Consider the following 25,719-nt stretch of genomic DNA (forward strand, 5'->3'; position numbering starts at 1 on the left):
TCCGAGTCATACGCACACCCAAGATGACCAACATAGTTTCATCAAGAAAAAATGGGTCATACTCCACCGAATACAATGGTATTCCCTAGCATCCTTTATGTAGCCCGCCAAGAACCAATAAATGGATCTGACGCACCACTTATCAGGACACAACTGCGACATGCATATGGCCAGTTGCACTAGTGCCAACCGCTGGCCCTAGAGTCTCTGGCACCAATGGCTGGCTCCAAGGCACTACCTTCCGAAGCAGGAGAATCTAATGTAACCCTTAGGTGGCTCGCCAAGAACCAACTAATGGATCCGGCGCACAACATAGATGACGCACTTACGTTTGAAATCATATAAATTTTTCGCATTCCTTATTTCTCCGGGTAATCTGTTGTACCGTTGAATCCCTTTGAAGAACAAAGAGTTTCTGCAAGTTAAACAGAGATCAAGAGAATGCAAGTTAAACAAAACAAAAACACAAAAAAAAACAAAAAAAATAAGATCTAAGATATCGTCATTGAAAAATTAAGAGAAAAAACAAAGAGAAACAAATTGTACAAACAGCTGACTCATGTGAAGAATCCGAACAAGAAATGGAAGCAATAACAACTATGAGATCAAAACAGGCAAATAAACACCTGCACCAATCTGTATCTAACAAATGCAAATACTCTTGCTACCATCTACGCCATATCATGTGTATATATCGCTGAACTTTTCTCCAATGATCTAACCCAGCGGTCGGCAAAGTCCGGCCCGTGGGCCAAATGCCAAAAAATAAACCTGGGCTCTCTTGCGATGCTTTGATTGTTGCCTAATAGTACAAGATGTTGATCACCAAAACGCAGACACGTTCTTTTGCGACGACAGACTTGTGTACGCAGTCCATTTAAGACGCTACGGGGCGTCATTCGTTGATCGCGCACGCTTCTACGTTGGTTAGTACACTTTTGGTCATCATGGTAAGAGTTCGACTGATAGAGGTGTCAAGGTGAGGGTACTGATAGAGGTTTTCCGTTGTCTCATGGGATGTTACTATTCAAAGTGCAATTAATGTTTTGTTAGAGCGGGTGAAGATAATCCCATGATAAACCTATGAATTTGTCAATTGTGTTAATGCAACCGTTTTGTAATTTTAACATTGTTTCAACACGACAATAAGACTTTTGGAATGAATGAAATCGCACACGAAATTTAATATTGATGAGATATACTAAAGCCTGGTTACAATAAATTTATTTAAAGTTTTGGATGCGACTTGGTTTTGATAGGAGAGCATTACACTTTCACCAACGCAAAACATCCAATACAACATTTTAAATATTGTGAAACAGCTTCATACATTTTCACGCGATAATTTTTTTATTTTGTTTTATTCGTTTTCCTTAATTTAACACAAATCAGTTGGTTTCCCTTTAAACTATTTTAGGGATATGTTCGATCGTATTTGAAAGGAAAAACAAATAATTAAAAATCCCTGTTGTTTTAACGAGAACGACGATTCCACACTGTTGCTGTTTACGAGTACAACAATTATCAAAGTGCTTTTTCATAAGGAATCAGTTATCAATTGATCTGACATGGCATTACTTATCCATAAAGCATTTTTAAAATAACTGAATCTATTTTTACTTCGATAATTTTTCCCAGAATATCTTGAATATTTTTCGCGGCTTGGGAGGATGGGGTCTTCAGGAAGCGATATTGATCCCTTTTTGTTATGTTTTGACTGATCACATTTTTGGCCATTTATTGTCGATTCGCTAATGATTAAAGATTAGAATTAGTTTTTAAAGTAGGTATCATTATTTGGAACCATACTTGGATGATGGATAATTACAGAAAAAACAACAATAATACCTAAAATGTTTCTAAAACATTAAAATGTAATAATGTAAGCGCAATAATAAAAAAAAACCCGCATTCACCTGGCCCGCGGCACTCGATCATTTGCTAAAGTTGGCCCTTCGCCTCAAAAGTTTGCCGACCGCTGCTATAGAGCCGTCCAGAGCCATTCGAAACCGTTGAAGTCATCGGTAGTCGCACGGCTAGTTTGCAGTCAGAAATGGCTCTGTTCGGTCCCAAATGACAATGGGTCCCCCTAAAAATTGGCCAAAAAATGTCAAATTTTTGACAGGATCGGATTTTGGATCGGATTGAATAGAAAATCCGATCTTCTCAGAGGTGAGCGAATCAGTAGTGAGAAAGCCATGGTGAGTGGCCATAGTGAATTATCGAAAAAAAAGTCAAATCTCACGCCTTTCAAAGTGCGTTCTTGTTTCGTGTGGCCATGGCTGCATATACGTCATATCTGTTGTACCTGCGGTGTGTGTTGTGTGGTATTGTGTGTCGGTGTGAATTTTGTGCTGCGTGTGGAAGTTACTGGTGGAAAGTGGGTGGAAGGGACAGTGTGTAAACTTTTATTGTGTTGAATTTAACCGCGGTGTGGCTGGTGTCGATCCATGTGCTGATGTTCATCATCCCGGGTGTGCTGTACATAGGCTGTTCCTCGCGCGCTAGGACGATGCAGTTACAAAGCAGCAAAATGCGGCGCTCAATGAACGACGGTAGTGCGGTAAAATCATGCATAGCCTGTTACGCGGTAAGGTACTGTTGTATAATTGGTAGTGCTTTATATGTGTGTAAGATTTTTTTTTGAATAATTTGTAGGTGCTTTTTGAAGCGTTTGTTTTAGATTTCTGTTCTGATTTTATAGTTAGTAACAAAGATCAACCTAAATCTGGATTATATAGGTATTTATGGTGTTTTTTTGTTTATTATGTAATTTCATTAAAATTATTTTTGCTTGGTATTTCAGATTAATGGTGGTAAATTTTGGATCGTCAAATACGGTTAGTGTGGAGTAGGACATGTCCGTCGCGGAGTCGTAGGTTCAAGTATAGAGTGGATCGAGCCCCGTCCGGCTGCAATGACTGATTTATCCAGCTGCGTCGTATTGAATGAGTCTCAAACGTTGTAATAGGCTGGCATGATGGAGCAGGTCATTACACCAAATCGATAAAGTTTTAAAAATAAAATGCGATAAAAACTAATACGGTTGAGATAAATTTGAAAAGAAACCCTGATTTGTGGGGATGATTTGCTTTATTTAAGTTGTATTATATAGCGCAATATATGTATACGTTGAACTAAAGTTTAGTAAAGTAAATATAACTATTCGTCAAATATATTGGTAATACGCTTAATCTGTGTTCTTTGCGTGTATAATACTAACCGTAAAATTATGTTTTGTTAAACCCGACCCTTAGGCACCAATCGAACCAGACATCCAACTCGAAGAAACGTATAGAGTTATATGGAGGTGCTCCGCTAGACATCTCGAACGAACAAGACTCGAACCTGTTGAATGAATGGAATATTTTTTTATGTTGGATGTCGTGTTAGATTAGTACCAGAGGGCCGGGTAACGTGTATGATTGTATACTTGAACTTGCACTCCAGCTATACTATCCCTAAATATTAGTATAATAAATAGCTTGATTTAGTTTAATATATATTAGGCCGCAAATACACGATATGCGTTTCCGCGGGCGCGTTCAAACGTGCATAACAGTTCCGCAGAGATATTCAGAATGAGCATCTCTGCGTTTCCGTTGTAGCACATTCGAATGACATTTAATTCCTATGGCTGGATTTTATACGCGTTTCCGCGGGCGCGGAAACGCGCGTCGTGTATTTTCCGCCTTACCCTTTTTCAATCTTTCGTGTACCATTATGTTACAATACCTTCTCTGAATTAAACATATAGCTTTGATCTCATTTGACTAAATATCCTATCCTATTTTCTATATTATCCTATCTGCTTGTAATCGACGGGACAAATGTAGTCGTCCTGCGAGTCTATAATGAGCATGTCTATTAATGATGTGTTTGGTTGATAGATAGCACGATGCTGGGCATGATTTTCGTATTGTATGTTATCCTATCTAGCTACTGTTTTGACCCTTTCCTCATATGTCTATTATATTAAAATTTCAGCTCATAGCGATAGCACTTGAACGTCTTATGAAACTTGGAAAAAAATCGTTGTCAAAAAGTAAGCTGCATTCCGTTATGTATGCTGAAATGACCATATTATTTTTTTATTTATTTAATTACGTCAAAATTTACCATGTACTGGAAAGGTATAGTTTGGATGAACTTACCATTTTAAAATTGCACAGTCTGATCATGAGCAATCGAATCAGAAGGGCGCGAGGAAATGGTTGGCAGACCGGGACAATTTTGTGCAGCATACGCTAAATAAAGAAACAAAATGCAATAGTAATATTATTTTTAGTAGGTTCAATAAAAAGAAGTCTGGTTTTTTACCTTCACAGTATAATTTCCCTTATAATTGTTGGTACAACGATAACGACGGGTATGTATAGTAGTTTAATCGAGTTGGTTTATGCCGTCCGTCCATAGTTGCATTCTTTTTTCACTCGCTTTTTGCCATCAAATATCCGCTGTAGAAGAATCTGAAACATTAGGACGACAAAGCATAACTAATTAATCTTTTAACAATTCCTGTTCCGAACATCTTCCACTGTTTTAAATGATAATTTCTTATACTTATCTGGTTAATCCAGCTATTGCATTTTGCTGTAACCCTGTTGTCTCATTGCTTTCTTCCTTGTTTATACGTTCGGCTTATCACGGATATATCTTGCAAAAAACTTGCACTGCAGTAAAATGAACTAAATAAACACTGTATTATTGCCACAAAACCGGTATATTGCACAGGGAATCGCACTAATTTTAAATTTCAGCACGAAACCTTCTTCCAAACAAAACACTTTATGCCGTCTCGCGAATCATCACATATGCACACATACATCACACAGCCACACACGGAGCCCTCACCATACGGCAGACCGTTCAACTCATATGAGCAAGATCGGCAGCCGATCCAAAATCCGACCTCACTATCATGTGGTAACCCAGGCTGCAAATGACAGCTGAAAAGACGTCTTTCGGCGGTCTTTCGGGTCACCGAAAGTCCGCCGAAAGACGTCTATATAACACCAGTTTAGACCGACATTGACAACACCAGCGATGTTTTTCCTATGCGATGTATTTTGATGTCAATGTCAAAACATGCAGTGTTGCCAGCAAAAAAAATCAAAGCTTTGTTGCTGTCATTCTGTCGTCTTGTTGAGCCGCGCACTGTCAATCACACGTATTGCATTGTGCGTTTCGCTGACAAGCTGTGGTGTGTGTTGTATATCGTTCTAATGTTAGGTTATTATTTAGTGTAAGAGATATAGATTTACCTTTTGATTCTTTGATGAATGGATTTGAACTCGTTCCTTCGAATGTGCAGTACATATCCCCACCGCAGTAGTGATTGGTCCAACGCTCCTCCGCTGATAGACACGCAACTATAGCGCTATATAAACCATCAGGGACGCAGGATGGAAAAGTGAGTTCATTGTAGAAAAAAAGTGTTTTGCATTTAGTCGTTCTCACGCGAACATATTTCCATACTTTCAGCGCAAAACGTCCGAGGTTCATCGTTCAAATGAAAAATGGGAAGGCTGTATTGTTACCGATCAATCAAGCATGTAAGGGTAAATACGTAGACGAGGTATTCGCTTCATTTACAAATGAATGGTTTATTTCTAGCCTCTACTCCGCCAGTTGAAATAAACTCCTATCATCATTTACATCCGGATGTTTTGGAAGATTTATCCTCGTGCTCAGATAAAACACAAACATACGAAGAACATAACGAAAATTTCATCCAAACACCGAGCACCTCACGACAACACTTGCAAAAAAGTAAACAGAGTCTTCCTTTTTGATGGCAATACTGCATGCTAATTTTCATGTTTTATGTTTCCAGACCCACTTCCGAAGCAAAAATCCTGTTCAACACAAACCAATAGACAACCTGAAGGAGATTATTTATGGAACGAAATTATCAACAAACTGGACTTAATACAACAGGAGCAAAGACAGCAAGCAGAGATATCAAACAAGAGAATAGCAGCTTTGGAAGGACAAATCAAATTGATGCGCTCAGAATTCAACATTGTCTCTGACAAATTGATTCCTCGTCCAGGGTTTGTGGCTGTGTCGAGTTTTGAGTGGGAACCACTAGCAAACAAAAAAGATCTGGACACGCTTGAAAAAAGATTGTCGGAACCTGAGTTTAGAAAGAATTTCAATGACTATTTAGAAACTCGTCTACCATCAGATTGTTCAGAAGAAAGGATGCATGCGGCTATGGACATAATATTTACAAAGGAGCTAGTGACTCAAATCACGTGGACGGGCATAAGTCGTCCCATTGAAAAAATATGCTTTTTCGAATACAAAAATATAATTAGGCAATTTAAAGACATAGGAACATACGGAGGTGTTACACCATCTGATAAAGCAATCAAAGGATTTTTCCAAAACAAATTCAAGCATGGTGGTCAAAGGCTAAACTTAGTTGGATTAGTTAGAACTTCTCATCATCGACGCTAGAAATCGTATAAGTTGCTCAGTGTCGTTATGTAAGTTAGAAATAAATGAATTTATTAAATGTGTTCGGAAATACCATCATGTGATATGAAAACCATAAGAATTTCAATAAAGATTAAATTTAAAATGTACATTTCTGTTTTATTCAATTAACGTATGAACTAACGGAACAAAATCGAATTCGTTGTCTTTTGGGAGAGGAACAGCTACCAATTTACATTTCACATCTTGTAAATCAATTTGTACTTCTGTTTCCTCAAAGCTACGGAGATTTCCACGGTGCATATTAATCAGCTTAGATGTAAAGGGATAATCAAAGCAATGAGTAGAGTTGCTTAATTTTCTGGCGATTATTTTTAGGCTTGTTACATTTTCCTGTGCAACTACATTAATGTACTGGCAAACATTTCCAGATTTGGTTAAAAACCACCCATCTCGGTGTCCAGGTTTCAAGCAAAATCCTTTGCGAACATGGAGAGTGGTAATGTTACCTCTCTGTTTAATAGATGGATAACTTGAAATATCATCTTTTTTATGGACATAATACGCTTCTTGTTCTGCAATTCTATTAATAACTTGTTCCAAACTCTTCCATCCGTTACGCAACAAATTTTTTATGTGTTGTAGAGCATTTTCGAATATATAAGAAGATAACGTCCGCAGTGGACCAAATTCATCTACTTCTTCGAATATGTGTGTAAGATTGTGAACGTTGCTCGAGATAAACTGTGGTCCGTAAACATCAACATACTTTTTTACAAAAAGAGTAATTAAATTATTAGCAAGCGGCCAATGTTCTTTGTAGATGTTCGAGGAGAATAATGTTATACTACAGAAATACAACATATAATGTTTGTGCTGTTCATCACTCATGATGTTTTTCAACACCGAAAAACTTGCATAGTATAAAAATGATGAAAACTCTGAGCCTTTCCAGTGATTCACATCGTGTAACGATCGAAATTTTCTATGGATTTCTATTGGCAATTGGATTGTCATTAGCATACCAGATATTGTCGTTATTTCAGCAAACGACAATTTTTTTTTAAACCCAAATTTACCAAACAACAAGCCGATCAATATCCGTTTGGTGACACCAAGATCTATCAAATGTAGTTGATCACAAACTATTATTTGCTTCACAAGATCAAAATTATTTAACAAAAGTAGTGGCGAGTTAAGTTTATGATGACCACCATACTTCCGCTTTCTAAAATGTCTATCGGTTCTTTTTGGTGCGCTACAATCAAGGAAAGTTGTTCTTCCTTGCATTTTGACACCTTTGGTAGTGCATTTCAAACAACCATCAAATGAATTGAAGTTGGCGACACCTGTAAAAAACGAATTAAATCAATAGTTTGTGCTTTAGAAGTATAAAATGCAATTTTGTTTTACCTTTTATAAACGCCCGTGCTGGTGAATCGGCAATTATGGCGCGTACCACTACATCAACTCTCACGCCGTTGATTTGTACCCCATTGCTAGTTAATAGGTTTATTTCTTCGATGAACTGCTTTAAAAAATATTCGATGCTAGGTTTCTTTGTTCCGCTGTAAATTGAAACAATCATAACAGGAATTTCTGGCATGTTATGAATATTTATTAAAATCGGCCAGAATTGTAAATTATTGCTTTTAAATATCGGTAAACCATCGATGGATACATTAAGCAAGAGTGTGGTGTCCGAATTCAGAGATGTATAACTGCAAACAGACATTCATTAGTTTGTTTATGAAAAGTAAGACAGAAGCATTTTCATGAATGTACCTTAGCTTGTTCGTGAGACATTTCTGCACTCCATAATACCAGTACTGACCACCTTCTACCGTCAGGATATCAGCCGAAATATTTCGATTGATTTTTAGTAGGGTTCTAGCGTCTTTAGGTAGGTTACAGGAACTCACTTTTCGAACTATATCCATCACTTGGGCAATCGAGTCGTATGTTTGGTTTGTGGATATTGCCCATTGACGCAAAGCATCTTCAGCAGAGAATGGGTCATCTGATGCTGCTGGATCTATATCATCATCCGAACTTTCCATTAAATAGTCGATTACATCATCATCAGCTTCTGATAGATAAGCAGCTTCCCCTTCGTAGAAAGTTTCACCGACGATATTATCCTGTGCAAGTGCATCACTGCCTTGTGAAGAATTCATACCTTGTTCAGCTACTGCAACCCGTATAAAAATAGTTGTTATAAATGAAGTAATACATAATTGCAATAAACCTCATACCATTGGAAGTTCCACTAGGGCCGGCACCGTCATCTATCTGGTTTTCATGTTCCAAACGATCACGGTGGCGATACAAGTAAGAATTATATTTGATACGCTTCGAGAAACTTTTATTCATAGTGATTTCCACGAAAACAACGACGACAAAACTATTTTTAATCACAAATCGCTTCAATTACAAGATATGGCTGCAACAATGGCTCGCTATCAATTTGTGTGTGATATGACATCTGAAAGTAAACAATCGGCTGGGGTCAAAATACCACCATGAAGAAGATGAAGCTTTCAGAAGAAGAAACACGATCAACGTTTTCCACAGCGTGTTGTTTTGTATACATTGTCAAATCTAAAGAAATTCGAGCCGAATAGAGACGAAACGTGTTTATTAATAATAGCAAATCAAAATTTCAATATTTTCTTTAATATTTCATTCCAAATAGTCAACAAATATGCATTAAAAGCAAGTGAACTCGTCAACCATGTATTATAATTAAGATGTATTGGTCTTTCGGGCTGTCATTTGCAGCCTGGGAAGGCATATCATCGAATCGACGGGGCGCGCCAGATCGTCTCATGAGAAAATTTGTATGGTGAGCATTCTGGCTAGCGCCAAACTTCTGTTACTCACCATGCCGATGAGTAAGACAATGCTTGCTCAGTATGGAGGAGGCAGCCGAAGACAGCGTCTCAGTATGGAAACGTCAAGCTGACATCGGGCTCGCTATAGTGAGATGCTGTCCGATTGTCATTTGGGGTCTCACCGATTTTGACAATCTCAATGCCTCCGACTGCCGAGTAAAGGCTTCAGTCGGCTCCGAATTGTTCCGTACGGATCTACACGGCTGCGACCTTAGAATGTTAAATTTTTTGATTTTCGATTGGATCCATCTCTGTTTTTTTTTCATAACCATGCCACCATAAAAATGTTACGCTGGAAATAGACGAACCGAGATCGTCGTGGTACTGCGAAAATCGCGTATGACTTGAGCTGTCAATTCTGTTATAAAATCTGACAGGTAGGCGAGATAATCGCGGTTCGTGTATCGAACCATCCGAGGGTTGGTGACGATTTAATGTGCTAAGATGATTTTTTTAATCAACTTGCGAATTAAATTATTTATTTCACATAGTTCATAGTTCAAAAAAAATACAAAACTCGTTTCGCGACATGAGTTTTCACACAAACCCATCAGAAAAAGTAAAAATAATCGGTTCTCGCTATCGCGAAAATCTCAGCAATACCAAAGTTGGGTATCACTGCGAAACAGCAGGCGCGATTAGAGGCGCGGAAGATTTGACAGCTCAACTGTTCTACAACTGTTATAAACAAGGCGCGAATTTCGCGGTACCGCGACGATCTCGGTTCGTCTATTTCCAGCCTTACGCTTAAGATAGAGGAATTTAGATTAAGGATTCAAATAATCGAAATGCCGAAGCCCTGCAATACATAGCTTATTAATAGATTAGCTCACAAAGTCCATACCTCAATTCGCGAATCATTTAAAACGGCTCAAGTGCCAAAAAATATTTACCGATCTTTCTGGGATCACACACCACGAATCTTCGTCAGATAAAACTATCGTAATTTACCAAAATGTGGTAAAAGTAAGGCTCAGCCCTCTACGTTACATAGGAGAAGCGTTACATACCTTGAAACATTCCCAAGCAACATTTTTATTTTAGTTTTGTCATCCATGCGACCGACCAGAGACTATTTTTCAAATAAAAAATATTTAAAACTGCGATGAAAATAAAAGTTTTATGTTTTAAGATTAACCAATATCAACGAAATTTAATTATGAAATACAAGTATTATACATAGTTTATGAAAAATAGTTTATGAAAAATACGACATGTATTTATTGTCTATGAAATCTACGTTTGTGGCCAATTTAAATCATAATTACATTTAGTTTAAAGGCACTATTATAAGGGCGATGAATTAGGTTAATAAATAAATTTTCACATTGATTATAATTTTAAAATCATAGTTTTACACCAGCAGTGGGCTTAGAAATGTATAAGCATTTTAATATTTTAATCGTTTTAAAAGTAATTATTAAACTAAATTACATTGATGAATATCAAATATCGTAAGGTAATAGTCATATAATTATTTTTTTTATTTTAATGAATTATCAATGAATCTAAACCTTATGAATGATTGCTGAACATTCATAAAGTTTCGATTATTAGACATTATTATCTATCAATTTGCTTATCTACGACGGTTAAAACAGGCGTTCAAAAAATGCTGCTTGGGTTTGTGGTAAATTGGCGTTACGCGTAACGCTAGCGTAACGTAGAGGGCTGAGCCTTACTTTTACCGGAGCATAAAAAGTCAATTTGTTTAGCAATAATGATTTTAAACAGTATGCTATATAAATATTGGGGTATATTTTTTATCATCAACTATGCGGCCCGCGAATCACTGAAAATATGTACTTGCGGCCCTCTGATGAAATGAGTTCGACACAGCTGATGTAGAAGAATGGTTAACAAAAGGAATTGTGCGACCGTCGACGTCTGATTTTGCCAGTCGCGTAGTGGTGGTAAAGAAAAAGGATGGCAGCAATCGCGTGTGCGTGGATTTTAGGAAACTAAACGCGATGATATAAAAAGATGGGTTTCCAATCCCTGTGATCGACGAAGTGTTGCAAAAGCTCCAGAATGCAAAGTGGTTTTCAGTGATGAACTTGGAAAACGGTTTTTTCCATTTTCCGATCGATAAGAGGAGCAAAAAATACACCGCGTTTGTAACGAAAAAGGGTTTTTACGAATTCAATCGAGCGCCTTTTGGGTTCTTCAACTCGCCTGCTGTTTTTATGCTTTTTGTAAACCATGTGTTTCTAAACCTTATCAATGAAGGAGTGTTAGAAATCTAAATGGACGATTTGATCGTGTACGCAGAATCGGAGGAAGAATGTTTGTTAAAAACAAAACGAGTGCTTTTAACGGCAGCGGCGACCGGGCTCGCGGTGAAGTGGAAAAAGTGTAAGTTTATGCAGTCGTCAGTGTTTTTCTTAGGACACTACGTTGAAAACGGTACCATTTCGCCAAATCCGGAAAAGATCAGTGCGGTGACCAAGTTTAGCGTGCCAAGAAACGTGAAATCTGTGCAGGCCTTTCTTGGGTTGACCGGATTCTTCAGGAAGTTCGTGAAAAATTACGCGCAGATTACTCGACCTCTTACCAATCTATTGCGTAACGATGCGGTGTTCGTGATGCGTCATGAAGAGATGCACGCTTTTAATCTGCTAAAGGAGATTTTGGCGAGTGAACCGGTGTTGCGGCTGTACGAGAGGAAAGCGGAGACGGAAGTGCATACAGACGCGTCGAAGGATGGTATGGTGCGGTGTTACTCCAGCGTTTTGAAGGAAAACTGCACCCGGTAGCGGTTTGGAGTAAGAAGACGACGGATGCGGAAGCGAAAAAGCATAGCTACGTTTTAGAAGCGAAAGCGGTTTACTTACCAGTGAAAAAGTTTCGTCGTTATTTTTTGGGGATGCGATTCACATTAGTGACTGATTGTATTGCGTTTAAGCAAACGTTGCAAAAATCGGAAGTGCCTCGGGAAGTGTTGTCGTAGGTAGTATATTTACAAGACTTTACTTTTGATACGGAACATCGGCCAGGAACCAGATTGAAACATGTAGATTGTTTAAGTCGTTATCCTGTGCGTGTAATGATAGTGAACGATGATGTGACAGCGAAAATAGGTGAAGCGCAAAAGAAAGATGAAACTATCAAAGCTATACGGGAGAGATGAAACTATTCAAAGCTATACTTGCTAGCAGGCACTACGAATCTTATAAACTGAAAGGCGGTTTAGTTTTTGAAACTGTAGACGGTATTGATCTATTAGTTATACCTAAAGTGATGGAAAAGGATATAATTAGTATTGAGCATAATAATGGACATTTCGCCACTCAGAAAATTGTTCATGGGTTGAAGCAAAAGTACTGGATATCTCATTTGGAACAAAAGAAAAGCAAGTAATTGATAATTGCGTACGGTGCATTATGTACAATAAAAAGTAAGGGAATAGAGAAGGATATTTGCATCCCATTGAGAAAGGAGATAGACCTTTGCAAACATTGCATATAGATCATGTCGGGCCCATGGATACAACAGGAGAACAATACAAATATATTCTCACAGTGGTAGATGGATTTTCAAAATTTGTATAGCTGTACCCCACTAAAACAACTAATGCTCAGGAAACGATAAGGAAGCTAGAAAATTGGACAGCGATTTTTGGAAGTCCATAAAATTGTATTTATTTAAGCAAAAACGATATGCGACTTGTCGCTACAAAAGTACAGGAAAGAAGAAGTTCAATGAATCAAGATTAACGGCATGACTGCCAACTTAAAAGAGAGAAATGCGTTCCCAATGAACAAAGTCCAAATGTCAAAGTGACATCCGAATAAGCAATAGTTAAGCAGAGGTTGCTAACTTTAACACCCCCACTCAACCGATGCACCTTGCCAAACCTATGGCTAAACAGTTTCGCTGAAACGTTGCAGTCGGTAGTCCCTTTGTCAGCATATCTGCCTGCTGGTTCGCTGTCGGGATATACTTGAGGACAATTTGTCTATCCTTCACCAAGTCTTTCAAGAAGAACAGCTTAACATCAACATGTTTCAGCCTTCCCAGTCCCTTGGGGTCTTTCACGATGCTCATCGCTGACTGGTTATCTTCGAAATAGGTCACTGGAAAATCCACCTTGCAGCCAAGGTCATGAAGCAGACGCGACATCCACACCCCATGACGAACAGCAACACATAGAGCCGTCAATTCAGCTTCCGTCGAAGACAGCGCCACGGTTTGTTGTTTCCGGGTGATCCAGGCCACGGTCGATCCGAACATTTTGAAAACGCTTCCGCTCACTGATCGTCTATCGTTGGGGTCATTGGCCCAATCTGCATCCGAATACACCTCCAGCGCTTTTCCTCTGCCTCTGCTATACATGAGCCCCACATCTAGAGATCCTTGTATGTAGCGAAGGATTCTCTTGAGATGTGTCCAATGCTCGTCCGTTGGACAACTCTGATACTGACTGAAGAAGTTCACTGCAGCGGCCAGATCAGGTCTTGTCGTCTGAGCTGCACACATCAGACAACCTACTAATTCACGATAGGGTTGCGACGTACGTTTATCCTCGTCGCCTTTCATCAGCTTTAGACGATACTCGATAGGTGTCGAACAAGGTTTACATGTCTCCATCTTGAACCGTCGCAAGACATCTTGAAGATAATGGCGCTGGTGAATCTGCATCACACCTTGTTCCCTATCGTAGCTTATGTTCATTCCAAGAAAGCACTTCACCTCACCAATATCTTTCATCTCGAATTCGTTTGATAGGCATCTTTTCTCACAAACCACATCCTCTAGAGCTGAACCCACGATCACGAGGTCATCCACGTACAACACGATGATAACAATGCCGTTTTTCGTTGATCTTATGTAAAGGCACTGGTCGTTTAGACTCCGTCTAAAACCCAAACGTCCATGAACAAAATCGTCAAACCGATCATTCCATGCTTTAGATGCCTGCTTAAGACCGTACAGAGATTTATGTAAACGGCACACAAGATCTCCGTCAGTCTGGAAACCCTCGGGCTGTGTCATGAAAATCTCCTCCGTTAACGTGCCGTTCAAGAAGGCAGTTCGAACATCCATCTGATGCACTATCATCTTTGCTTCATTAGCATAAGCCAAGACCATGCGCAGAGTATCCAATTTAGCAACCGGAGAATATGTTTCATTGTAATCGAAACCGTAACGCTGGCTAAAACCTCTAGCCACTAAGCGAGCTTTATAACGACAAGGTTGGTTATCCATGCTCCGCTTCATTGCAAACACCCATTTGCATGAAATAGGTGTCCTATTCTCCGGTAGCTTTACTAACTCCCATGTTTTATTCCTTTCCAAGGACTGCATCTCTTCAGCAACAGCCTTTTTCCATTCGTTCCAATCCTCGCGCTGACGAGCTTCTGCTAGTGAGGTCGGTAAATTCTCAACATAATTTGTGGCATTCAATGCGTATGCTGCATATTCCACCGCATAGTCTTTGTGCCACACAGGAACCGTCCGTTGTCGTTTTGAAGTTTCATCATCAGGAACCACTTCAACATCAGAATTCAGGCTAGGAGCCGTGTCATACCCTTCCGCAGATTCGATGTCATGGTCATTGTTACTTGCTTCATCGTCTAACTCAACATCATCTGATGAACCTTCTCTATTCATTGGTGTCAAAAAGAAATCGTCGTGTGACATATCTTCAATTGCTTCTGAAGTAATATGACAGCCTTCCAAAAATACAACATCACGCACGTGTACAATTTCTTGCTGCTCCGGGTTCCAAACCCTATACCCATTCACAGAGTATCCTACTAAAACTCCTTTCCAAGCCTTGGCATCCAGCTTAGCACGTTGTTCTTTCGGAATGTGAACGTACACATCACATCCAAAAATTCTGAGCTTTGTCAAATCAGGTTTCTTACCTTCCCATCTTTCGTATGGAGTCTTGTTGTCATCGATCGCATTCGTGGGGCTGCGGTTGAGAAGGTATGCAGCTGTTTGAATGGCTTGCCCCCAAAATCGCTTATCGATTCCGGAATCCTGCAGCATTGTTCTGGCCTTGTCAACCAAGGTACGGTTCATCCGCTCGCTAACCCCGTTTTGCTGAGGTGTATGTGGAACTGTCCACTCCACAACGATACCACTCTGCTTCAGGAATTGCTCAAACTGCTTGCTTTGGTATTCACCGCCATTGTCACAACGTAAACGGCTGATCCGTTGACCAAACTTTGCGGTAACAATAGCCTCGTACTCACAAAAACGCTTGAACACCTCATCCTTTGACTGAATCAGAAAAACCATACAAAAATGGCTCGAGTCGTCTACGAAAGACACGAAGTATTTCACACCACCGTTACCAACTGGAGTAACTGGACCACAAACATCCGAATGAATGAGCTCTAACACTCGCGACGATCGTTTTTCATTACGCGATGGAAACGGATTCCGTGTTTGCTTTCCGGTTAAACAAGACTCGCACACCACAACATTTTTGTCGGTACATTTCACTTTCAGCCCAGAAACCATTTCATTCCGAATCAATTGCTCAATACTGCGCACGTTTAAGTGACCAAGACGCTTATGCCATAATTCCAGCTCTTTAGACACTCGACCTGTCGTCATCATCGAATATTCACCACGCTTCACATAACTAAAATCTAGTTGATATAATTTTCCAACACGTGAACCACACGCGACAATTTCCAAACCACGATAAATCTGTACCGCTCCGTTTGCATATACCACTTTCATACCAGCAGCATCGACACGCATTACTGAGAAAAAATTACAACGCAAATCAGGCACATATAAAACATTTCGCACCACGCACTCAATTTGCTTTCCGAACGCATTGCTGATGATCTTCACGTTTCCAGAATATTCCGCACGAATCGTCACATCATCCTTAGCAATCGCAATTTCAATCGGATTTTCCAATAGCCACATTTCATCGAAAAACTCTTTGTTATACACCAGATGATCGGAACAGCCCGAATCTATATACCACTCCATTTTGTTAAAGCATCCCGCATTTACACCAACAAAACTAACACTTGCTTCACCGACGTGTGCCTTCGATGTATTGGTGTCACTTTGCCTTTTGTTCGGACACTCAGATAACTTATGTCCGATAACCTTGCAGCCAAAACACCTAACCTTACTTTTCTGCTGCCAATTTGGCCTCGTGCCAGAGAATGCAGCTTCATTTTCCGGTGCGCGAAGATCTACACTCTTTCTTTTTGTTTCTTCGTCAAGCAACCTACATTTAACGAATTCGATGGACAGACTCTCTTCGGGCATTGTTTCCAATGCTGTTACAACGGTCGAATATGACGATCCGAGCGTAACTAACAAATGGCAAACCACATCAAGCTCTTCCAGCACAGCACCAGTAGCCCGATATTCCCGCACTAGTTTATCAAACTTTAAAAAATGCTGCTGAAGTGTTCCGCCCTCGAAACGAAGAGTAAGCATTTGTCGCTTCAAATGCATGCGACTTGCAATGCTGCGTCGCTCGAACACACGCCGAAGAGCATCCCATACGTCCTTTGGAGTTTTCTGGTCCTGAATGTACTCCAATTGCGAGTCGTGTATTCTCGATACAAGTAATGATTTGCATCGCCGATCTAACTTGGCCCGCGCTTCACGGTTCCGCTCCTTTTCCCTAGCTATCGCCTCACTATCTCCCGCCTCGTCCTTCAGCACCTCTAGCCCATCCGCGTTCGTATTAATGCACTCTAACAGCTCATGCTCCTCCAAGAGTATTGTCATGCGATACTTCCATGCGGTATAATTTGTGCCGTCAAACAGCGGGAGAAAATGACGATCGTTCTTTTCTTGCTACATCACAATACACAATTTCGATTATTCACTTTCCCTTTGTTCAAAAACGTGCTGGGCCCATAACCTAAAATTGTATTTATTTAAGCAAAAACGATATGCGACTTGTCGCTACAAAAGTACAGGAAAGAAGAAGTTCAATGAATCAAGATTAACGGCATGACTGCCAACCTAAAAGAGAGAAATGCGTTCCCAATGAACAAAGTCCAAATGTCAAAGTGACATCCGAATAAGCAATAGTTAAGCAGAGGTTGCTAACTTTAACACCCCCACTCAACCGATGCACCTTGCCAAACCTATGGCTAAACAGTTTCGCTGAAACGTTGCAGTCGGTAGTCCCTTTGTCAGCATATCTGCCTGCTGGTTCGCTGTCGGGATATCCTTGAGGACAATCTGTCTGTCCTTCACCAAGTCTTTCAAGAAGAACAGCTTAACATCAACATGTTTCAGCCTTCCCAGTCCCTTGGGGTCTTTCACGATGCTCATCGCTGACTGGTTATCTTCGAAATAGGTCACTGGAAAATCCACCTTGCAGCCAAGGTCATAAAGCAGACGCGACATCCACACCCCATGACGAACAGCAACACATAGAGCCGTCAATTCAGCTTCCGTCGAAGACAGCGCCACGGTTTGTTGTTTCCGGGTGATCCAGGCCACGGTCGATCCGAACATTTTGAAAACGCTTCCGCTCACTGATCGTCTATCGTTGGGGTCATTGGCCCAATCTGCATCCGAATACACCTCCAGCGCTTTTCCTCTGCCTCTGCGATACACGAGCCCCATATCTAGAGATCCTTGTATGTAGCGAAGGATTCTCTTGAGATGTGTCCAATGCTCGTCCGTTGGACAACTCTGATACTGACTGAAGAAGTTCACTGCAGCGGCCAGATCAGGTCTTGTCGTCTGAGCTGCATACATCAGACAACCTACTAATTCACGATAGGGTTGCGACGTACGTTTATCCTCGTCGCCTTTCATCAGCTTTAGACGATACTCGATAGGTGTCGAACAAGGTTTACATGTCTCCATCTTGAACCGTCGCAAGACATCTTGAAGATAATGGCGCTGGTGAATCTGCATCACACCTTGTTCCCTATCGTAGCTTATGTTCATTCCAAGAAAGCACTTCACCTCACCAATATCTTTCATCTCGAATTCGTTTGATAGGCATCTTTTGACACAAACCACATCCTCTAGAGCTGAACCCACGATCACGAGGTCATCCACGTACAACACGATGATAACAATGCCGTTTTTCGTTGATCTTATGTAAAGGCACTGGTCGTTTAGACTCCGTCTAAAACCCAAACGTCCATGAACAAAATCGTCAAACCGATCATTCCATGCTTTAGACGCCTGCTTAAGACCGTACAGAGATTTATGTAAACGGCACACAAGATCTCCGTCAGTCTGAAAACCCTCAGGCTGTGTCATGAAAATCTCCTCCGTTAACGTGCCGTTCAAGAAGGCAGTTCGAACATCCATCTGATGCACTATCATCTTTGCTTCATTAGCATAAGCCAAGACCATGCGCAGAGTATCCAATTTAGCAACCGGAGAATATGTTTCATTGTAATCGAAACCGTAACGCTGGCTAAAACCTCTAGCCACTAAGCGAGCTTTATAACGACAAGGTTGGTTATCCATGCTCCGCTTCATTGCAAACACCCATTTGCATGAAATAGGTGTCCTATTCTCCGGTAGCTTTACTAACTCCCATGTCTTATTCCTTTCCAAGGACTGCATCTCTTCAGCAACAGCCTTTTTCCATTCGTTCCAATCCTCGCGCTGACGAGCTTCTGCTAGTGAGGTCGGTAAATTCTCAACATAATTTGTGGCATTCAATGCGTATGCTGCATATTCCACCGCATAGTCTTTGTGCCACACAGGAACCGTCCGTTGTCGTTTTGAAGTTTCATCATCAGGAACCACTTCAACATCAGAATTCAGGCTAGGAGCCGTGTCATACCCTTCCGCAGATTCGATGTCATGGTCATTGTTACTTGCTTCATCGTCTAACTCAACATCATCTGATGAACCTTCTCTATTCATTGGTGTCAAAAAGAAATCGTCGTGTGACATATCTTCAATTGCTTCTGAAGTAATATGACAGCCTTCCAAAAATACAACATCACGCACGTGCACAATTTCATGCTGCTCCGGGTTCCAAACCCTATACCCATTCACAGAGTATCCTACTAAAACTCCTTTCCAAGCCTTGGCATCCAGCTTAGCACGTTGTTCTTTCGGAATGTGAACGTACACATCACATCCAAAAATTCTGAGCTTTGTCAAATCAGGTTTCTTACCTTCCCATCTTTCGTATGGAGTCTTGTTGTCATCGATCGCATTCGTGGGGCTGCGGTTGAGAAGGTATGCAGCCGTTTGAATGGCTTGCCCCCAAAATCGCTTATCGATTCCGGAATCCTGCAGCATTGTTCTGGCCTTGTCAACCAAGGTACGGTTCATCCGCTCGCTAACCCCGTTTTGCTGAGGTGTATGTGGAATTGTTCACTCCACAACGATACCACTCTGCTTCAGGAATTGCTCAAACTGCTTGCTTCGGTATTCACCGCCATTGTCACAACGTAAACGGCTGATCCGTTGACCAAACTTTGCGGTAACAATAGCCTCGTACTCACAAAAACGCTTGAACACCTCATCCTTTGACTGAATCAGAAAAACCATACAAAAATGGCTCCAGTCGTCTACGAAAGACACGAAGTATTTCACACCACCGTTACCAACTGGAGTAACTGGACCACAAACATCCGAATGAATGAGCTCTAACACTCGCGACGATCGTTTTTCATTACGCAATGGAAACGGATTCCGTGTTTGCTTCCCGGTTAAACAAGACTCGCACACCACAACATTTTTGTCGGTACATTTCACTTTCAGCCCAGAAACCATTTCATTCCGAATCAATTGCTCAATACTGCGCACGTTTAAGTGACCAAGACGCTTATGCCATAATTCAGGCTCTTTAGACACTCGACCTGTCGTCATCATCGAATATTCACCACGCTTCACATAACTAAAATCTAGTTGATATAATTTTCCAACACGTGAACCACACGCGACAATTTCCAAACCACGATAAATCTGTACCGCTCCGTTTGCATATACCACTTTCATACCAGCAGCATCGACACGCATTACTGAGAAAAAATTACAACGCAAATCAGGCACATATAAAACATTTCGCACCACGCACTCAATTTGCTTTCCGAACGCATTGCTGATGATCTTCACGTTTCCAGAATATTCCGCACGAATCGTCACATCATCCTTAGCAATCGCAATTTCAATCGGATTTTCCAATAGCCACATTTCATCGAAAAACTCTTTGTTATTCACCAGATGATCGGAACAGCCCGAATCTATATACCACTCCATTTTGTTAAAGCATCCCGCATTTACACCAACAAAACTAACACTTGCTTCACCGACGTGTGCCTTCGATGTATTGGTGTCACTTTGCCTTTTGTTCGGACACTCAGATAACTTATGTCCGATAACCTTGCAGCCAAAACACCTAACCTTACTTTTCTGCTGCCAATTTGGCCTCGTGCCAGAGAATGCAGCTTCATTTTCCGGTGCGCGAAGATTTACACTCTTTCTTTTTGTTTCTTCGTCAAGCAACCTACATTTAACGAATTCGATGGACAGACTCTCCTCGGGCATTGTTTCCAATGCTGTTACAACGGTCGAATATGACGATCCGAGCGTAACTAACAAATGGCAAACCACATCAAGCTCTTCCAGCACAGCACCAGTAGCCCGATATTCCCGCACTAGTTTATCAAACTTTAAAAAATGCTGCTGAAGTGTTCCGCCCTCGAAACGAAGAGTAAGCATTTGTCGCTTCAAATGCATGCGACTTGCAATGCTGCGTCGCTCGAACACACGCCGAAGAGCATCCCATACGTCCTTTGGAGTTTTCTGGTCCTGAATGTACTCCAATTGCGAGTCGTGTATTCTCGATACAAGTAATGATTTGCATCGCCGATCTAACTTGGCCCGCGCTTCACGGTTCCGCTCCTTTTCCCTAGCTATCGCCTCACTATCTCCCGACTCGTCCTTCAGCACCTCTAGCCCATCCGCGTTCGTATTAATGCACTCTAACAGCTCATGCTCCTCCAAGAGTATTGTCATGCGATACTTCCATGCGGTATAATTTGTGCCGTCAAACAGCGGGAGAAAATGACGATCGTTCTTTTCTTGCTCCATCACAATACACAATTTCGATTATTCACTTTCCCTTTGTTCAAAAACGTGCTGGGCCCATAACCTAACATTGTATTTATTTAAGCAAAAACGATATGCGACTTGTCGCTACAAAAGTACAGGAAAGAAGAAGTTCAATGAATCAAGATTAACGGCATGACTGCCAACCTAAAAGAGAGAAATGCGTTCCCAATGAACAAAGTCCAAATGTCAAAGTGACATCCGAATAAGCAATAGTTAAGCAGAGGTTGCTAACTTTAACAGTCCAGAACGTGGAAGATTCGACGAAATGGTTCAAATGGGTTGACCAAGTCCAGCAAGCTTTGAATTCTCACTTTAATGTATCAACTAAGAAAATACCTTTTAAGATCATGTTTGGAGTAGAAATGAGACATATTGTAACAGGGGAATTGGTAAAACTAATACAGGAGCAAATGTACGAAAGATTTGAGGAAGAACGACAGGAAATAAGATTAGAAGCGAAAGAAGCAATCGGAGGGGATCAGTTAGAGTATAAAAAGCAGTATGATAAAAAACGAACGCAGTTTGTGTCAGGCAAAAAATTGGCAAGCGAATTTCTAGGGCCATACGAAATTACACAGGTGAACCGAAACGGAAGTTTCAAGGTCAGGAAAGCTGCAGAATGCGAAGGGCCAAATATCACCACAACCAGTACAGACAATATGAAGCTGTGGACTTATACGGTCAACAATGAGGATTTAGAAGCATACGATAGCGAAGAAAGCAGTAAAATATAGTGCCTGGCAGGGGCTGCAAATCAGGCGTCAGGAAAGGCCGAATGTTAGGTTTAATTTTTGCTAGGACGTGCCGCTGTACAAACGTACCGTAGTAAAATATACCACAGGCAAAGTAGAAAGAAACCGAGGGAAACAAGAGTGAGACAGTTCCCGCTGTACAAAGCGACGGAAGAAATCATGGCGTTTGGAGAATTCTCTCATGCCTTCTTTTTCTCTCCAACGGCAAATTTGTCAAGCAGCTCGTCGAGCTACCCGTCCCTGGCTCCGCCTCATACCCCTCACCTGAGACGGCCAATCGCTGTCAGCCGTCGTCCGTGCTTTTTCCCTCCATAGCGCTATCTCTTTCTCGCGTGTGGACAATGCTCATGAGTTGCTGTGGCGCTTAAAAAGCCGTTTAGCGGAATTTGGGGCAAGTGTGCCACCTTAAGCATTTCGAGTTATAACTCACTAAAACGTGTTTGTCAAAAAGCCGATTTAAATCTCATAACCATTTTACATCTATTTCCTCACTTATAAATGAGTTTCGCTTGAAAAATGTGCAAACAAAATTGTTTTTGAAGCGTTTTAAAAAGGGTCCAAAAAGACGTTGTGTTTTGGACTATGGGGCAAGAGTGTCACTCGTATGGGGCAAGACGGCCACCTGGTTAAAATAAACCTTGTATATATTCCTACGTTCCTACATCACCAATGAACCCTTTTTTAACCACCTTTTTTAACTATACCACAATATGGTTTGTTACTGTTCTGCTTTTCCGGGCACCATTCCGCAACACGCTACAACAATGTTTACATTTTTGACAGCTCGTGCCTATGAAAGATGGTGGCACACTTGCCCCAAACAGAGATGGCTCTTTTGCCCCAAAAGTTGTAACTTTTTTGTAATTGAATTTTTCAGTGACAAAAAGAAAGTATTTTTCAACTAACTTCACAAAAAAAAATCACATTTTCTCAGCTATTCGGTGATGTAAATATTTTCTCGGTTGATTGTTTGCATGATTTTTGAGAGCTTATTTTGTTGGAATAAAAAATTATAATATTCTGCTCAATTTTGAAACTCAACATAAATCAATTCAAAACAATGGGGAAATATCGATTGATCTATATGAAATTCGGCTCAGTATACCTAGTCATTGAAAAGCAACCAACTGTATACACAATTGATCATTTAACTAAAGTTTTTAAGGAAAAAAATGTTGGTGGCACTCTTGCCCCTATGGCACACTTGCCCCAAATTCCGCTACACAACGCTTCTAACCGCGTATGAACCGTCCGCCGTAGCAAGGGCTAACTATCCGGCAACGTGTACGTCAAGTCCTGAAAAGGCCAACATGATCGCGTAGGCCGTAATGACAAGAATAATAAAAAGAAAAAGAACTTTGAAGCGCCATCCGTACCGGGAAAGAGTTTGTTATGACTTTGTTGCTGCCGGGTCTACCGCCGTGGCGTGACAAATGCACGGAATACACTTGAACAAAGGACATGAACCTACCGAGCCTTACCCATTCCAAGACAGTGCCGGCCGCACGGCGTCATGATACCGACTCTAAGCCAACAAGCCGCGAGATTCTGGACGGACAGGTGCAGCACCATACGCGCACCGTAATAAACCAATCCAGAATCCTAGAATACCCCCAACAGCAGAGCCGATCGCAAAGATCGTGGTGTCAATCCAATGGTTGTGTTGTATCTCAGGTAGCGAGATCGAAAACGCATGGACTTTGCAGTCGCAGCGGATGAAAATGTACGCATCAGAATCAAACAGTTTTGAGGTTTCCGCCCGCACGCGCACGCACCCACGAAAGCGCGCACGCACCCACGAAAGCGCGCACGCACCCACGAAAGCGCACACGCGAGCACGCACGCATCTTCATCCTCAATTGGCAGGGGCATCGAATGGTCTCATCAACAGCGGCACGAAATAAAATAAACCATAAATACATCGATAACACTTTAAATCCCAAAACAGCTTCTCCTGCATCGTCTCAAGGTCACACACAAATTAATAAATGTAAATTTTCTGCGCAGGAAACTGCTCGAATTTGCGCAGCGGGTTATAAGAACGCGATCAAACAGTATTTTTCTCTTATATTGTCTATTTCAGTTGTGCTGTGAGGTTTACAGCTGGCACTCACATCCGTCCGGAAGTCGCAGCAATTTGGTAACATCAAGATCATCTTCTTCTTCTTTGGCACAATAACCGCTGTCGGTCAAGGCCTGCCAGTACCCACTAATGAAGTGAGCTTGGCTTGTTTTTTTGTTAACGAAGAGTGAGCATATTCCATCCCCCTCTCCGACTTACCCAACCCGGCCGATACACTGTGGTGCGTATTACTTCATGCGGAGTCGTGTGTGCGGTTGTACCCTGGCTCACGACGCATCTTCTGCGGCGATCTGGTCTGCTGATTCTGCACGCTGTTACGCTGCTTTCCGTGGTGCGACGCGGTCCCTGTGATCCTATCGCCCACACTTCGGGTGGGCAATGGGGGGTCTGCATCGTTGGTCACCACTCTAAGCACGTAAGGCAGTTCTTCTGATACGAAATTTTGACAGAGGAAACAAGAAAAGAACTAAAGAGAAAAGAGATAGAAGAAAGCTGAAAATAGAGGAGAGAAGAGAAAAAGAAAGCTGGAAAGAAACGAAAGAAAGGAAAAAAAGGTTAGTATCTTTCCAGCTTAGGGTGGCCCTTGTGGCACGGGTTGTTGCCGTGCCGCAGGGCCTGAGGGACCGCCATTTGCGTCCCTTGCCCGCCGTGTGGTCCGCCTGCGTCGCCTTGCCGTTGGTGGACGCGCAACATCCCATCTCGCTTGGAGAGTGGAGAAGATTGTCCTGGCGGCTGCGCGGACGGCCTCCCACGTATCGCTGCGGGCGCACATTTCCGAGACAATGTTGTCCATTGTTACTCGGGAATGGCACCGCTGCTGCATCTCGTTCCGGACCCGATCGAATCGATGACAGTGGAACAGCACGTGTTCAACGTCTTCCACGGCGTCCCCACATTCGGGACAGTTAGGCGAGCCATCCAGGATGCCTTTCTCGACGAAATAGGAGCGCAAGAACCCATGCCCCGTGAGGAGCTGGGTGAGGAAAAAGTCGACTTCCCCATACTTGCGGCTGACCCAAAGATTAATGTCTGGGATCAGTCTCCTCGTCTTCAATCCTGGTGCTCCTGGTTGCCCTGCACCCGTTGTCCACTGGTCCTGCCAGCGCCTCATCGTCTCCTCCCGTTGCCGCTTCCGTATGTCCGATTGAACACCACCACTCGCTGCCTTTTCGTCGTGGCAGCGGATATCCTCCTGTATGAGGAGGACTAACGGGGTGGTGTTGGCGACAACGCAAGCTGCATCATAAGATACGGTCTAGAAGGCGCTGGCGACTCGGAGAGCCCCCGGTCGATGCGCCCTTTGGACCGATTTGCAATGGGTCTCCTTGTCGAGCACCCATCGCCCCCAGGTGGCAACTCCGTATCGGATGATACTGTTGCCGACGTTTACGAGCTGTCTCCTACTGCGGCTTTTAGGACCACGCTTATTCGGCATCAGGCAGGTCAAGACATTCGTAATCCGTGATCCACCCTCTCCAGATGCCGGCTGTGGAGCTGTTTGCGG

The 25,719-nt window shown here is 41.8% G+C and overlaps 2 protein-coding genes and 1 long non-coding RNA gene across 3 annotated transcripts; 1 reads left to right on the forward strand and 2 right to left on the reverse strand.

Annotated features, from left to right (window-relative positions):
- Positions 1-3,492: 3,492 nt before the first annotated feature.
- On the reverse strand, positions 3,493-4,856 carry LOC121594363. Its single transcript, XR_006004949.1, has 3 exons — positions 4,321-4,856; positions 4,155-4,247; positions 3,493-4,069 (listed from the first exon to the last, which is right to left on the reverse strand). It is a non-coding gene; the product is annotated as an uncharacterized LOC121594363 (long non-coding RNA).
- Positions 4,857-5,321: 465 nt separating this feature from the next.
- On the forward strand, positions 5,322-6,557 carry LOC121594362. The gene is made up of 4 exons (XM_041917533.1): positions 5,322-5,413; positions 5,485-5,555; positions 5,617-5,772; positions 5,837-6,557. Exons 1-4 carry the CDS (start codon positions 5,406-5,408, stop codon positions 6,463-6,465), a joined length of 864 nt encoding a protein of 287 aa, XP_041773467.1. The 5' UTR covers positions 5,322-5,405; the 3' UTR covers positions 6,466-6,557.
- A 46-nt stretch (positions 6,558-6,603) lies between these two features.
- On the reverse strand, positions 6,604-9,506 carry LOC121593183. Its single transcript, XM_041915333.1, has 5 exons — positions 9,328-9,506; positions 8,700-8,929; positions 8,230-8,635; positions 7,858-8,165; positions 6,604-7,793 (listed from the first exon to the last, which is right to left on the reverse strand). Exons 2-5 carry the CDS (start codon positions 8,815-8,817, stop codon positions 6,604-6,606), a joined length of 2,022 nt encoding a protein of 673 aa, XP_041771267.1. The 5' UTR covers positions 8,818-8,929; positions 9,328-9,506.
- Positions 9,507-25,719: the final 16,213 nt, after the last annotated feature.

This window comes from Anopheles merus, chromosome 2L, assembly GCF_017562075.2.
Source record: "Anopheles merus strain MAF chromosome 2L, AmerM5.1, whole genome shotgun sequence".
NCBI lineage: Eukaryota > Metazoa > Arthropoda > Insecta > Diptera > Culicidae > Anopheles > Anopheles merus.